This window comes from Hyperolius riggenbachi, chromosome 11, assembly GCF_040937935.1.
Source record: "Hyperolius riggenbachi isolate aHypRig1 chromosome 11, aHypRig1.pri, whole genome shotgun sequence".
Lineage (NCBI taxonomy): Eukaryota > Metazoa > Chordata > Amphibia > Anura > Hyperoliidae > Hyperolius > Hyperolius riggenbachi.
In genome coordinates this window covers 153,148,959-153,161,202 of record NC_090656.1, presented here as the reverse complement: position 1 = coordinate 153,161,202, position 12,244 = coordinate 153,148,959, and the positions used below count along the sequence as shown (strand labels likewise).

The following is a 12,244-nucleotide window of genomic DNA, read 5'->3' as shown; positions in this document are numbered from 1 at the left end:
GTACAATTGCCTGCATCCGCTGGCAGTGACGCACTGCGCTTGCACCGACTGGCCGAAAGTACGGGACCCGGTACCGGCGGATAGAGGCAGCAGAGGACGGCGGCGTGGGAGTGATCCAGGCTTATGGGGCTGGAGGAAGCCCCAGGTATGTATTAAATCTTTTGTCCAACGTCTCTGGTTCTCTTTAACTGTTACATCAGGAGGCTTTCCTAGGCATCCCGGCTAAATTGATATGTTGAGGAAACTGTTGATCTTATGTAGGGGTAAAGGGACCCTTAGGCCCCGTTCAGACTATACGCGCTGCCATGCGCATTTTGGCAGCGCGTATAGTGGGCGACACGCAAGAACAGTAGAAGGGCATAGACAGTCCTTCTACCGTTACCATCATATGCGCACTATCGCGTGCTGAATGCATTTTTGGGAATCGCAGCGCAGATCCCATTCATTGTAATGAATGGGATCTGCAGCGCATAGTAGCGCACGATCAGACGTGTTGCGTTCCGATCGCACAGTCATCTGCACTACATGATGCGAACGAGGCCTAAGCAGAGGAGTTGGAAGACGGAGAATGCAAATTGAAATAAAGTCACAATTGTTGTAACCATGCAAGGAGTTTAGCAGCAAACTGAATATTTTACAGACAATCGTTCCACTTGCTTCCAGACTTACTACTGCCTTTACATATACTAGCACAGAAGTCAAAATGCTTTTCATTGACTACATTAAAACAACTGTCAATAGTGAAGAAGAGATCAACAAAAATTCTCCCATGAAAAAGAAGCGTGCACGGAACTGTCATCACGTATCAAAAAAAGAGTGGAATTCAATAGCATGAATGAAGTATATTCCCAGCACCATAACTAGAGCGGCAGCATCAGACCCGCGTACAGATCACGATATATAAACATACACAACTCGTACAACAACACTTACGGGAAGCGCCAACACATCCACTTTCAAACTGTACACTGCTTTGGCGCCCGGTGTGTTGTGTCTGATTACGCTGCCTGTGGATTTGTGCTGCCCCGCATGCGCAGTAGGAGACTGTGCGGCCACAGTTCCTGTTGAATGATGCTGCTGGAGATAAAATACTAAATATCTCCGCTTCCACACCTCTTACACTCCCCAAATTTTCAGGGTATGGAGGGGACCCCCCGAACGACCTCTATGCTAAATTGCAGCCCCCGAAACCAGCTGGTTCAGAAGATAGATTGGAGAAATCTATCTCGGGAACCAGCGGGTCTCGGGGGCTGCAATTTAGCATAGAGGTCGTTCGGGGGGTCCCCTCCATACCCTGAAAATTTGGGGAGTGTAAGAGGTGTGGAAGCGGAGATATTTAGTATTTTATCTCCAGCAGCATCATTCAACAGGAACTGTGGCCGCACAGTCTCCTACTGCGCATGCGGGGCAGCACAAATCCACAGGCAGCGTAATCAGACACAACACACCGGGCGCCAAAGCAGTGTACAGTTTGAAAGTGGATGTGTTGGCGCTTCCCGTAAGTGTTGTTGTACGAGTTGTGTATGTTTATATATCGTGATCTGTACGCGGGTCTGATGCTGCCGCTCTAGTTATGGTGCTGGGAATATACTTCATTCATGCTATTTTTTGATACGTGATGACAGTTCCGTGCACGCTTCTTTTTCATGGGAGAATTTTTGTTGATCTCTTCTTCACTATTGACAGTTGTTTTAATGTAGTCAATGAAAAGCATTTTGACTTCTGTGCTAGCATATGTAAAGGCAGTAGTAAGTCTGGAAGCAAGTGGAACGATTGTCTGTATAATATTCAGTTTGCTGCTAAACTCCTTGCATGGTTACAACAATTGTGACTTTATTTACGTTGACCATATGTCCCGCTTTACCCGGGACGCGTCCCGCCTTCGGGGGGCGCTGTCCCAGGCTGCATGAGGTCCCGGGAAACGTCTCGCTTTTAGCAGCGGGACGTCCCGGCCTCGGGACTCTGGCCACCGTACAATGAACTAGCTAGTTCATTCCCCGCAGCCCCGCTCCAGCCTCTGCATTGTCCTCCTCCGGAAGGCACAGGCAGGGCTACGGGAAGATGGCGTCCGGAGGCGGAGCCCTGTACTGGAGACAAATATGTTTGCCCGCAGTGCGTTTATCTTGTACTGACATGTTTGGCCGCATTGCGTTTATCTTGTACTGACATGTTTGCCCGCAGTGCGTTTATCTTGTACTGACATGTTTGCCCGCAGTGCGTTTATCTTGTACTGACATGTTTGCCCGCAGTGCGTTTATCTTGTACTGACATGTTTGCCCGCAGTGCGTTTATCTTGTACTGACATGTTTGCCCGCAGTGCGTTTATCTTGTACTGACATGTTTGCCCGCAGTGCGTTTATCTTGTACTGACATGTTTGCCCGCAGTGCGTTTATCTTGTACTGACGTGTTTGCCCGCAGTGCGTTTATCTTGTACTGACGTGTTTGCCCGCAGTGCGTTTATCTTGTACTGACGTGTTTGCCCGCAGTGCGTTTATCTTGTACTGACGTGTTTGCCCGCAGTGCGTTTATCTTGTACTGACGTGTTTGCCCGCAGTGCGTTTATCTTGTACTGACATGTTTGCCCGCAGTGCGTTTATTTTGTACTGACATGTTTGCCCCCATTGCGTTTATTTTATGCTGACATGTTTGCCCGCAATGCGATTATTTTGTGCTGAAATGTTGCACATTGCGTTTATTTTGTGGTGTCTGGGGTAACTGTTGCTGCATTTATTATTTAATGTTCATAGTTGGCTGTGTTTGCTGCTTTGCGGTTATGGCATACTATTAAATAGCATCACACAGTTTCTGCACACCTATGATGTGAATCCACGTTTGACCACATCACGGCGTAAACACTGTTTTCTTATGCCTCGCTGTTGCATCATTCTGTTAGCTCCGCCCATAGAATGTCATGACCATGCCCATTTTTCGCACGCGCTGCAGACACCACATTTTTCGGCGCACCCCCTATTTTTCGACTCGGCGCGCCGCAGTCCCCCCCCCCAATTCACCCCGTCCCAGGTTGAGCCTACAAAAATCTGGTCACTCTACTTTATTTCAATTTGCATTCTCCGTCTTCCAACTCCTCTGCTTAGGCCTCGTTCACATCATGTGGCGCAGAAGACTGTGCGATCGGAACGCAACACGTCTGATCGTGCGCTACTATGCGCTGCAGATCCCATTCATTACAATGAATGGGATCTGCGCTGCGATTCCCAAAAATGCATTCAGCACGCGATAGTGCGCATATGATGGTAACGGTAGAAGGACTGTCTATGCCCTTCTACTGTTCTTGCGTGTCGCCCACTATACGCGCTGCCAAAATGCGCATGGCAGCGCGTATAGTCTGAACGGGGCCTAAGGGTCCCTTTACCCCTACATAAGATCAACAGTTTCCTCAACATATCAATTTAGCCGGGATGCCTAGGAAAGCCTCCTGATGTAACAGTTAAAGAGAACCAGAGACGTTGGACAAAAGATTTAATACATACCTGGGGCTTCCTCCAGCCCCATAAGCCTGGATCACTCCCACGCCGCCATCCTCTGCTGCCTCTATCCGCCGGTACCGGGTCCCGTACTTTCGGCCAGTCGGTGCAAGCGCAGTGCGTCACTGCCAGCGGATGCAGGCAATTGTACGCAAGAACAGGGACTCCCTCCATACTATGCAGGCGCATGCGTAAGGCTATAGAGGGAGTCCCTGCTCTTGCGTACAATTGGCTGCGTCCACCGGAAGTGACGGGACCCGGGAGCGGCGATAGAGGCAGCGGAGGATGGCGGCGTGGGAGCGATCCAGGCTTATGGGGCTGGAGGAAGCCCCAGGTATGTATAAAAGCTTTTTCATTTTTTTTTATACAGTTCGTCTCTGGTTCCCTTTAAGGCATCTAATTACATTTATTTATGTTTGCTAAAGAATGTTTCTCCTCTGTATGTCAGTGTATATACAAGCTGTGTTTTTCATGTTTTGTCAGAAACCAAGTCTGACAAAGGCTTATTATAAGCTGAAAGCTCAGTTTATTCATCTCTAAGTTAGCCAATAAAAGGTATCATCCTGATTCAAAACTCCTTGCTTTTTCTTCAGTGCCTAACACTACACTCTACTGCTCCTCCCTGTCTCTTCTGTACCTTGCTGGGGTTTGTCATTTTGTCATACAAAATTCATACAGTGGTTGTGCAAAAGAAGCAAAGTGAAGTATATATGCATAAGAATGTGCTATCTTGATATACCACTAATTCACCTGTAATGCTGGGAATACACGGGTCGATTCTGAGCTGATAAGATGGTTAGATTGTCATTGAAGTGAATTGGAAAAATAAGAAAAATGAGCGGAAGATAAGAGCATCAAGCGGGCAAAACGATCAGGTGCAGAATTGAGTGCCAGAATCGACCTGTGCATTCCCAGCATAAGGGTCCTTTTTCCATTGGGATGCGCAATTGTATGCAAAATCATGCTGAGATGCGATCCCGCAACCTTTTAATTTTCACTCGCTGTGAACTGTTGCAATTGGAGTGCAATTGCACCACAAATTGTGTAGGCCAGCGAATGGGAAAAAATGTAATCATGCTAATAGAAAATGAGCACCGCGATTTACATGTAAATCGAGTAAGGGCTGCGATCTGCTTTTTGGAGCAGATTGCAGCAAGTGGAAAAGGATCCTAATGCTAGGCATACACGGGTCGATGCGCCCTTATCAATCGAGCCGCTGATGGCTCGATTGATAATTTCCGACAGGTCCGATGACCCGCCGGATCACTTCCCTGCTCAATCCCGGGCGGGGAATCGAGCGGAAGTTAAGGAAGCGCCCGCGCGGGAATCGATCTGGACAAGCGGGGACGCGGCAGGAGTCGATCCGGCGCTAATCGAGCCGCCGGATCGACTCGTGTATTCCCAGCATCAAGGTGGTATCCTGATTAGAAAATAGATCAGCAAGTGCTGCAGAATCACTCCCCGTGGGTCCCAGGCCTCAGAGCAAAGTTCATCTACCTGTACTCAAAGTTCTAATTCACTAAGATGTTTACCGTATACTTCCCCTTCACAGGGGTTAAAGTCATTGCTGTTATTGCATAATTTGAGCTAATGTTCAATAAAACCTTTTTTGAAACTAAAGTTCTAATTCACTGGGGTTCCGAAGTGATATCTTCACTATTTTTTTTTTTTTTTTTTATTTAATTAAAAAAAAAAATTGCCTATTCGTCTAAAGATATTGCCCAAGTTGCTCATAAATCTGTGTGCAGTGATTATTGATTTTGATAATGCAGATTGGTATAAACAGTCTTTGAAGTGGTTGCACTGGTTGTTTCTTTAAGGATGTTATGACTGTGCTGTTCATCCACAGTCTAAATAATTATTCTCTTTTCTTCTAGGTACAGCAAACGGGAAAATGCACATAAAATCCATTATTATAGAAGGCTTCAAGTCTTATGCTCAAAGAACTGAAATAAATGGGTTTGACCCTCTCTTCAATGCCATTACTGGACTAAATGGAAGTGGAAAATCCAATATTCTCGATTCCATTTGTTTTCTTCTTGGCATCTCCAATCTTACACAGGTAACTGGTTAAGGCAACCGGTCCCCCAGAAGGTTAAAAGGAAATAAATTTCAGCCTCTATATGTGTCTCACCCCAGGTTCCCTTTAAGTTTTCCACTCACTATTTCCCACACTCTATAAGGTTAACTGCGCTCAACTTAAAAGATGCTCAAAGTTTGACCATCTGTGTTCTACCATAATAATTTGCTGTATGTACGTGCCACCTCCTGTATTTAGTACTCTTTGTACCTCACTCCTACTGCAATCGTACATCCAGGATTCATTCCCCAAAATGTCCTTTTTACAATGGTTCCACTCATGGTATCTGGTGCTGGTAGCAGACACAATAATAAATCCATGTACACCCTTTAGATTTCCTCAAGCAAAATGATCTATTTTACGTGGCTGAAAATCTAGACACTGTACAGGAATTCACTTTAGTCAGAGAACCTGATCTGCATGCTTGTTCAGGATCTATGCTTCCAGGTCATTACTGAGCATGTGCAAACAGTCCAAGGTAGTTAATAACGCACAGCATGCAGCACCTTCTAATAATGCTACACGTTACACACAAACGCAATGTACGCACTGTGAATGTTGCACAGACTTCAGTATTGCTGTGCGTTAGTCCACGTTAAAACATTTTCTAACGTGCAACTTTAACGTCGCACTGTGAAATAGGCTTCAGTGATAGAGGCCCATATGCAATTCACGTCTCCTAGGTGATATTTTAATGCATTGTCATAAAATGCTTTTTAAACAGGTAAGGAAAAATATGAAATACTTAAAGGGGAACTGAAGTAAGAGGTATACGGAGGCTGCCATATTTATTTCCTTTTAATCAATACCAGTTGCCTGGCAGCCCTGCTGGTCTATTTCTCTGCAGTAGTATCTGAATAACACCAGAAACAAGCATGCAGCTAGTCTTGTCAGATCTGACTTTAAAGTCTGAAACACCTGATCTGCTGCATGCTTGTTTAGGGGCTATGGCAGAGGATCAGCAGGGCTGCCAGGCAACTGGTATTGCTTAAAAGGAAATAAAAATGGCAGCCTCCATATACCGCTCTCTTCAGTTCCCCTTTTAGAGAGCCTAAGCGCTTTGAGTCCTATGGGAGAAAAGCGCTATAGAAATGTTATTGTATTGTATTTAAAGGTAATATCCAAGCTGCATAAAAAAGGACGTCTGCTTACCCTGGGCTTCCTCCACCCCTAGCAGCTGCTATGTCCCTCGCCACAGCTCTGCTCTCAGTCGCTGACTCCTGGTCCCTGATGGTGCAGAGGCCGACCTCACCAGGTCGGCTTCTACTGCGCCTGTGCAAGTGCCGCTGTCAATCACTCGCATGTGGTGTGAAGTGTACTGTGCAGGCACAGTACATAGCGGCCGCTAGGGGCTGGAGGAAGGCCCGGCTAAGTAGATGTCGTTTTTTGTGTGTGTGTGCAGCTCGGACATTCCCTTTAAAGGAGTTATCAGGGGAAAAAAATAATAAAACAAGCGCTACTTACCTGGGGCTTCCTCCAGCCCCAAGCTGCCAGCATATCCCTCGCCGCAGTTCCGTCCCGGTCCCCAGCGATGACGTCAGGCCGACCTCCAGGTGGGTCTGTAGGTAGGGCAGGCTGGTGGCTAGTGGGGTAGGTCAGGTTGGTGGGGTGGGTGGGTCTGTAGGTAGGTCAGGTTGGTGGCTAGTGGGGTGGGTCTGTAGATAGGTCAGGTTGGTGGCTAGTGGGGTAGGTAGGTCGGTCAGGCTAGTGGGGTGGGTAGGTAGGTCAAGCTGGTCGCTAGTGGGGTAGAGTGGTCAGGCTGGTGGGGTGGGTAGCTGGGGTGGTGGGTAGGTAGGTCAGGCTGGTGGCTAGTGGGGTGGGTGGGTGAGTAGGTAGTCAGGCTGGTGTCTAGTGGGGTGGGTGAATAGGTGGTCAGGCTGGTGGCTAGTTGGGAGAGTGGCTCAGACTTGAGTTTGGCTGCTGGTGGGCTAGTGGGGAGTGGGGCAGCTCACCTCGGGCCCACCCGCGCGGTATATACAGCTTCACCGGCTCTGGGGCTGTCTCAGATGCTAGAGCACCAGCCAGATGCCTGGTCCGTGCTGTGTCCTCTCTCTGCAATGTTGCGCACACCAAAACAGGAAGCAGTATGTGCGGCATCGCAGAGAGAGGAGACAGCGTGGATCAGGTTGGTGCTCTAGCGTCTGAGAGAGCCCGGAGCCAGTAAAGCTGTATCTGCTGGTTGGGGGGGGGGGGGGGGGAGATAGGTCGGTCACCCAGCTTCTGCACTCATGGGTATTCCTTCTACCCCACACTGCTCGGCACTGCTCCTGGCTGAGACACCCTGCCCTCCGCTGAATCGCAGATGGCACCCCATGATTATCCCCCCCGGCCAGGATTTCAAAACACCCGGGCGGCCCGCCCACCTAATTAGCCTTGGTGAGAACATTGTAATTATATAGGGCCGACATTTTCCGCTATGCTGTACAGAGGATATACTGTATAGTCTTGTCACTAACTGTCCCTCAGAGGAGCTCACAATCGAATCCCTCATGTCTATTTATGTATTGTGTAGTGTATTTATTGTAGTCTAGGCCCAATTTTTAGGGTGAAGCCAATTAACTTATCTATATGTTTTTGGTATGTGGGAGGATACCTACACAGACATGGGGAGAACATACAATCTCCTTGCAGATGTTGACCTGGCTGGGATTTGAACCGGGGACCCAGCACTGCAAGGCAAGAGTGCTAACCATTAAGCCACTGTGCTGCCCACTATAATTTTGTTACAGAAAACGCCAAGGGACCAGGAAAGTGGTTTACTATATCAGAAATTGTCCTAGAAATGGCCCAGCATTCTCTGCTGCAAATGAGCATCTCTGTGCTCCCATTGGAGGTATAGTACAAGCACTTGCACATTTGGGGGACTACAAGTATACATTAGGGCTGCATAGCCAGGCTGGACATATTGCTGGTAGAGTATTCAGGGATCCTTAAAGAGACTCTAAAGTCTCCCAAAAATGAAGTTTTTAACTTTAAAAACCTCATTAACGTTATTGCCCCTCTTAAAACGCCGCAGAACTGCGGCTGAAAACGCCCTCAATCACCCCAAACTCTCGGGGGTACATCACGGGCTCCTTCCGCTTAGAGGCAGAGCAGCTCTGCCTCTATGCGTGTCAATCAGGGCGGATCGCCTCCTCTCCCCTGCCGCTCTGTCTTCCCTGAGAGGGGCGGGGAGAGGCGGAGATACGCGCTGATTGACGCGCATAGAGGCGGCAGCAAAATCCACGACCAAGAAAGTCGTGAATTTTGCTGGCCGGGTTAGGGGTGATTGAGGGTGTTTTCAGCCGCGGTTCTGCGGCATTTTATGAGGGGGCAATAATGTTAATGAGGTTTTTAAAGGGAACCAGAGATGAACGTTTCACACAAAATAAACATATCAGTCGATGGCTTGTAAAGAATAAATGCTCTACCTGATAATTTTGCCGCTCTGGTGTGCCTTTTTTAGTGTTTTTTTATCCATTATTGCTCCAGGAAAAATCAAATATGGCCGCCGGCTCATATCCCTTCTCCTTCCGGGTTATGAGTTGTGCTGGATGTGTTGTCTAGGCTATATGAGACTATGCTGCTATCTAGGCTAAATGCAGCCTTTCATCTATGTGCTTTCATTTTGGTATGATGTGCAGCTGCCTGTAGGAAGTGTCTCTCATAGGAATGCAACTGCAGTCATCATCAGTATCTAGTGCACACAGAGCACACAGGGATCATATTGCAGCCACACTTGTCTGTTTCAGAGCTTCTCTCTCAGCAGGAGCAGCCCCTCCCATGTCATCACAGCTCTCAGTATGCAAAGAAGGAAATCTGAGTCCGGAGGTGGCAGGTTTGGGCTTGAAAAGACTCCACAGAAGAGTGACTCAGCTATAATGATTCCAGGTCAAACCTAGACTGAGCCAGTCGGGGATTCTTATCACAGCTGCTAATAGACTAATTAAGCAGATAACAATGAAACTAAAAGCAGGGTAGGTGTTTACTGTCATGTTCCCACTGCACTGATAAATGTAATAAAATACATGAGGGTGCTTCGTCTCTGGTTCTCTTTAGGGCTGGTTCAGACGGACGTTTGGAGGCGTCGCGTTCGTTGGCGTTGCGTTCGTGATGCGTTCAGGCTTTCAGCAGCGTTCGCATTGCGTTCGGATGCGGTCGCGTTTTTTCTTCCCCTAGGGGGACATTACCCGTCGTGGTTAACCGCCCCTGGAAGCAACATGTAGCTTCCAGGGGCTCCTTGAACGCCAGTGAAAAGCGGGACCCGAACGCCGCGTTTGTGCAAACGCGCGTAAAAGCTTGGTACAAACGCTCCCATTCACTTGAATGGGAGCGTTTAACGCCAAGCCCCGAACGCTGGCAGTAAGCGCTCTGCAAACGTCCGTCTGAACCAGCCCTTAAAGTAAAAACCTCATTTTTGGGAGACTTCACAGTCTCTTTAAAGGGACTCAGAGCTTGTTTAAATAAAAAGATTTATACATACCTGGGGCTTCCTCCAACCCCATATGCTCCGATAGCTCCCATGCTGCCATCCTCAGTCTTCTGCAGCATCGGTACCGGGTACCCGCACTTCCGTCAGTCGCCTCCACTCTATGCAGAAGTGCGCTCTTTGCGTATCTCTTCAGAAGCTGCTGGAGAGATACGTAGAGGGCGCACTTCTCTTACATCAGACTGGCTTTGACTGACGGAAATGCGGGGACCCGGTACCGGCGCTGCAGAAGACTGAGGACGGCAGCGTGGGAGTGATCAGAGTGTATGGGGCTGGAGGAAGCCCCAGGTATGTATAAATCCTTTTTATTTAAACGAGCTCTTTACACTTTAAAAATTGCAGCTGTAAGAAACTTAAAAAATTTTTTTGCAGCTGTCACCAAATAGACAGCCACTCGCTTCCTGTGAGATGTTCCAATACCTCCGTGCACGGGACTTGCAGCACCAGCCTGAAGAGAGCAGCAGATCATGGGTTTCACACTGACATATGACGCATGCACCGCCCACTTTTTACTATATCCAGAGTCAGAATCACATAGGAGCCAAACAGTTTTATTATATCCGAGCTTACTATAACAGGTGTTGCTCCTCTAGACTTATAGTGGAGATTGGCCAGGACTTAGAGAGGTAGTTTACTATACCCGAGTTTATTATAAAATAAGATTATAATGTACCTGCACAGAGTGAGAAGTATATGAAAAAAAAAAAAAAAAAAGATAATGCTCAACATGTGCAATTTGTTTCCACAACAGGTGAGAGCATCTAATTTACAGGATCTAGTTTACAAAAATGGTCAAGCTGGGATAACTAAAGCCACAGTTTCGATCACCTTTGATAATCATGATAAACAGCAGAGCCCTCTTGGATTTGAGGCACACAATGAAATTACTGTGACAAGACAGGTAATTATTTGTAACATTAAATGTGTGCAGAATGAGCCTTTGTGTTCTTGTGCTTATTACTTAATTTTTCTTCTGTAAAGGTTGTGCTAGGCGGCAGGAATAAATATCTAATCAATGGAGTAAACGCCAACAACACTCGTGTACAAGATCTCTTTGGGTCAGTGGGTCTCAATGTCAACAATCCCCACTTTCTCATCATGCAGGTATGAATTCTGTCACTGATGACTGTTGCATGTAGTATGTTAGATGGTCCTGTTCATCTTCACCTATATTTGCCAATTCTAAGAATTTAGGTTATGGTTTGTGTCATCAAAAGTCTGATTTGGCTAAAAAGTGATGAATTTACACTTCACCAGTGGGGAAAAATTTTAATCACACTTTTTTAATATTTTACTTTTCAGTAATATCTTCATGTTTTTTTTCCTGTTACAGGGAAGGATTACCAAAGTTTTGAACATGAAGCCTCCTGAGGTATAAAATGTTTTCTTTATATTTCCTTTTTCAAACCTTTATGCCAGTGCTGGCTCCAATTGTGCTTCAATGAATTTGTCATTGGCCTCAATTCACTAAGATCATGCTGGTGATAAGGCAAGAGAAAACTTACCACCACACATCGGTATTTTCAGTGTTAATTCACTAAAGAAGCTTGCCTTATTAAGGAGTAGAGATCCGTTTTTACAATGAGAGGGTTATCTTATCACTTCAGTCCTTAAAGGGACTCATAGCTGAAACAAATAAAGTTTTATACATACCTGGGGTTTCCTCCAGCCCCATCCGCTTGGATCGCTCCCATGCCGCCCTCCTCCGCTGCCCGCAGCTTCGGGAACCGGGTTCCATCAGTCGGAGCCAGTTTGACGTAAGAGAAGTGCGCTGCTTGCATGTCTCTCCAGCAGCCGCTGGAGAGATAGGTAGAGGGCGCACTTCTCTGTCATAGACTTGTCCAAGTGACGGAACCCGGTTCCCAAAGCTGCAGACAGCGGAGGACGGCGACGTGGGAGCGATCCGAGCGATTGGGGCTGGAGGAAACCCCGGGTATGTATAAAACTTTTTGTTTCAGCTCTGGTACACTTTAAGTTACATCCTCTGTACAAGTAGTCCCTGACTTACGAATGACCCGCCGATACGAACGGCATGGATTCTCTGTTTCCATGGGAAGAAGCCAAAAAATTGTTTCGAATTGGACTTGTAGTTTTTGATAAAATCGATTTTAAAAAAAAAATCAAAGAAAAAATGGCTTTTAAACTTGTATAAACAGGTACAAAAGGCAGAGGTGACACATAGGACACTGGAGGCACAGAGGAGGTAATGG

At 47.0% G+C, this 12,244-nt stretch overlaps 2 protein-coding genes across 5 annotated transcripts in view; one reads left to right on the top strand and one right to left on the bottom strand.

Moving 5' to 3' along the window:
* LOC137538903 (structural maintenance of chromosomes protein 2-like) overlaps positions 1 to 1,014 on the bottom strand; it is an 85,642-nt gene extending 84,628 nt beyond the window's left edge. The window contains exon 1 of one of the 2 annotated variants that reach the window (XM_068261325.1): positions 934 to 1,014. The gene's annotated coding sequence lies outside the window, so the exon portion shown is untranslated. Of the gene's footprint in view, positions 1 to 855; positions 899 to 933 lie in introns of those variants that run through there. The other variant, XM_068261326.1, reaches the window with a different exon arrangement.
* A 403-nt stretch (positions 1,015 to 1,417) lies between these two features.
* LOC137538933 (structural maintenance of chromosomes protein 2) overlaps positions 1,418 to 12,244 on the top strand; it is a 73,967-nt gene continuing 63,140 nt past the window's right edge. The window contains exons 1-5 of one of the 3 annotated variants that reach the window (XM_068261370.1): positions 1,418 to 1,498; positions 5,364 to 5,548; positions 10,786 to 10,935; positions 11,016 to 11,138; positions 11,368 to 11,406. In XM_068261370.1, coding sequence (XP_068117471.1) covers positions 5,381 to 5,548; positions 10,786 to 10,935; positions 11,016 to 11,138; positions 11,368 to 11,406 — 480 coding nt within the window. In that variant the 5' untranslated portion in view covers positions 1,418 to 1,498; positions 5,364 to 5,380. Of the gene's footprint in view, positions 1,499 to 1,557; positions 1,577 to 2,093; positions 2,113 to 5,363; positions 5,549 to 10,785; positions 10,936 to 11,015; positions 11,139 to 11,367; positions 11,407 to 12,244 lie in introns of those variants that run through there. The other 2 variants (XM_068261371.1, XM_068261369.1) reach the window with 2 other exon arrangements.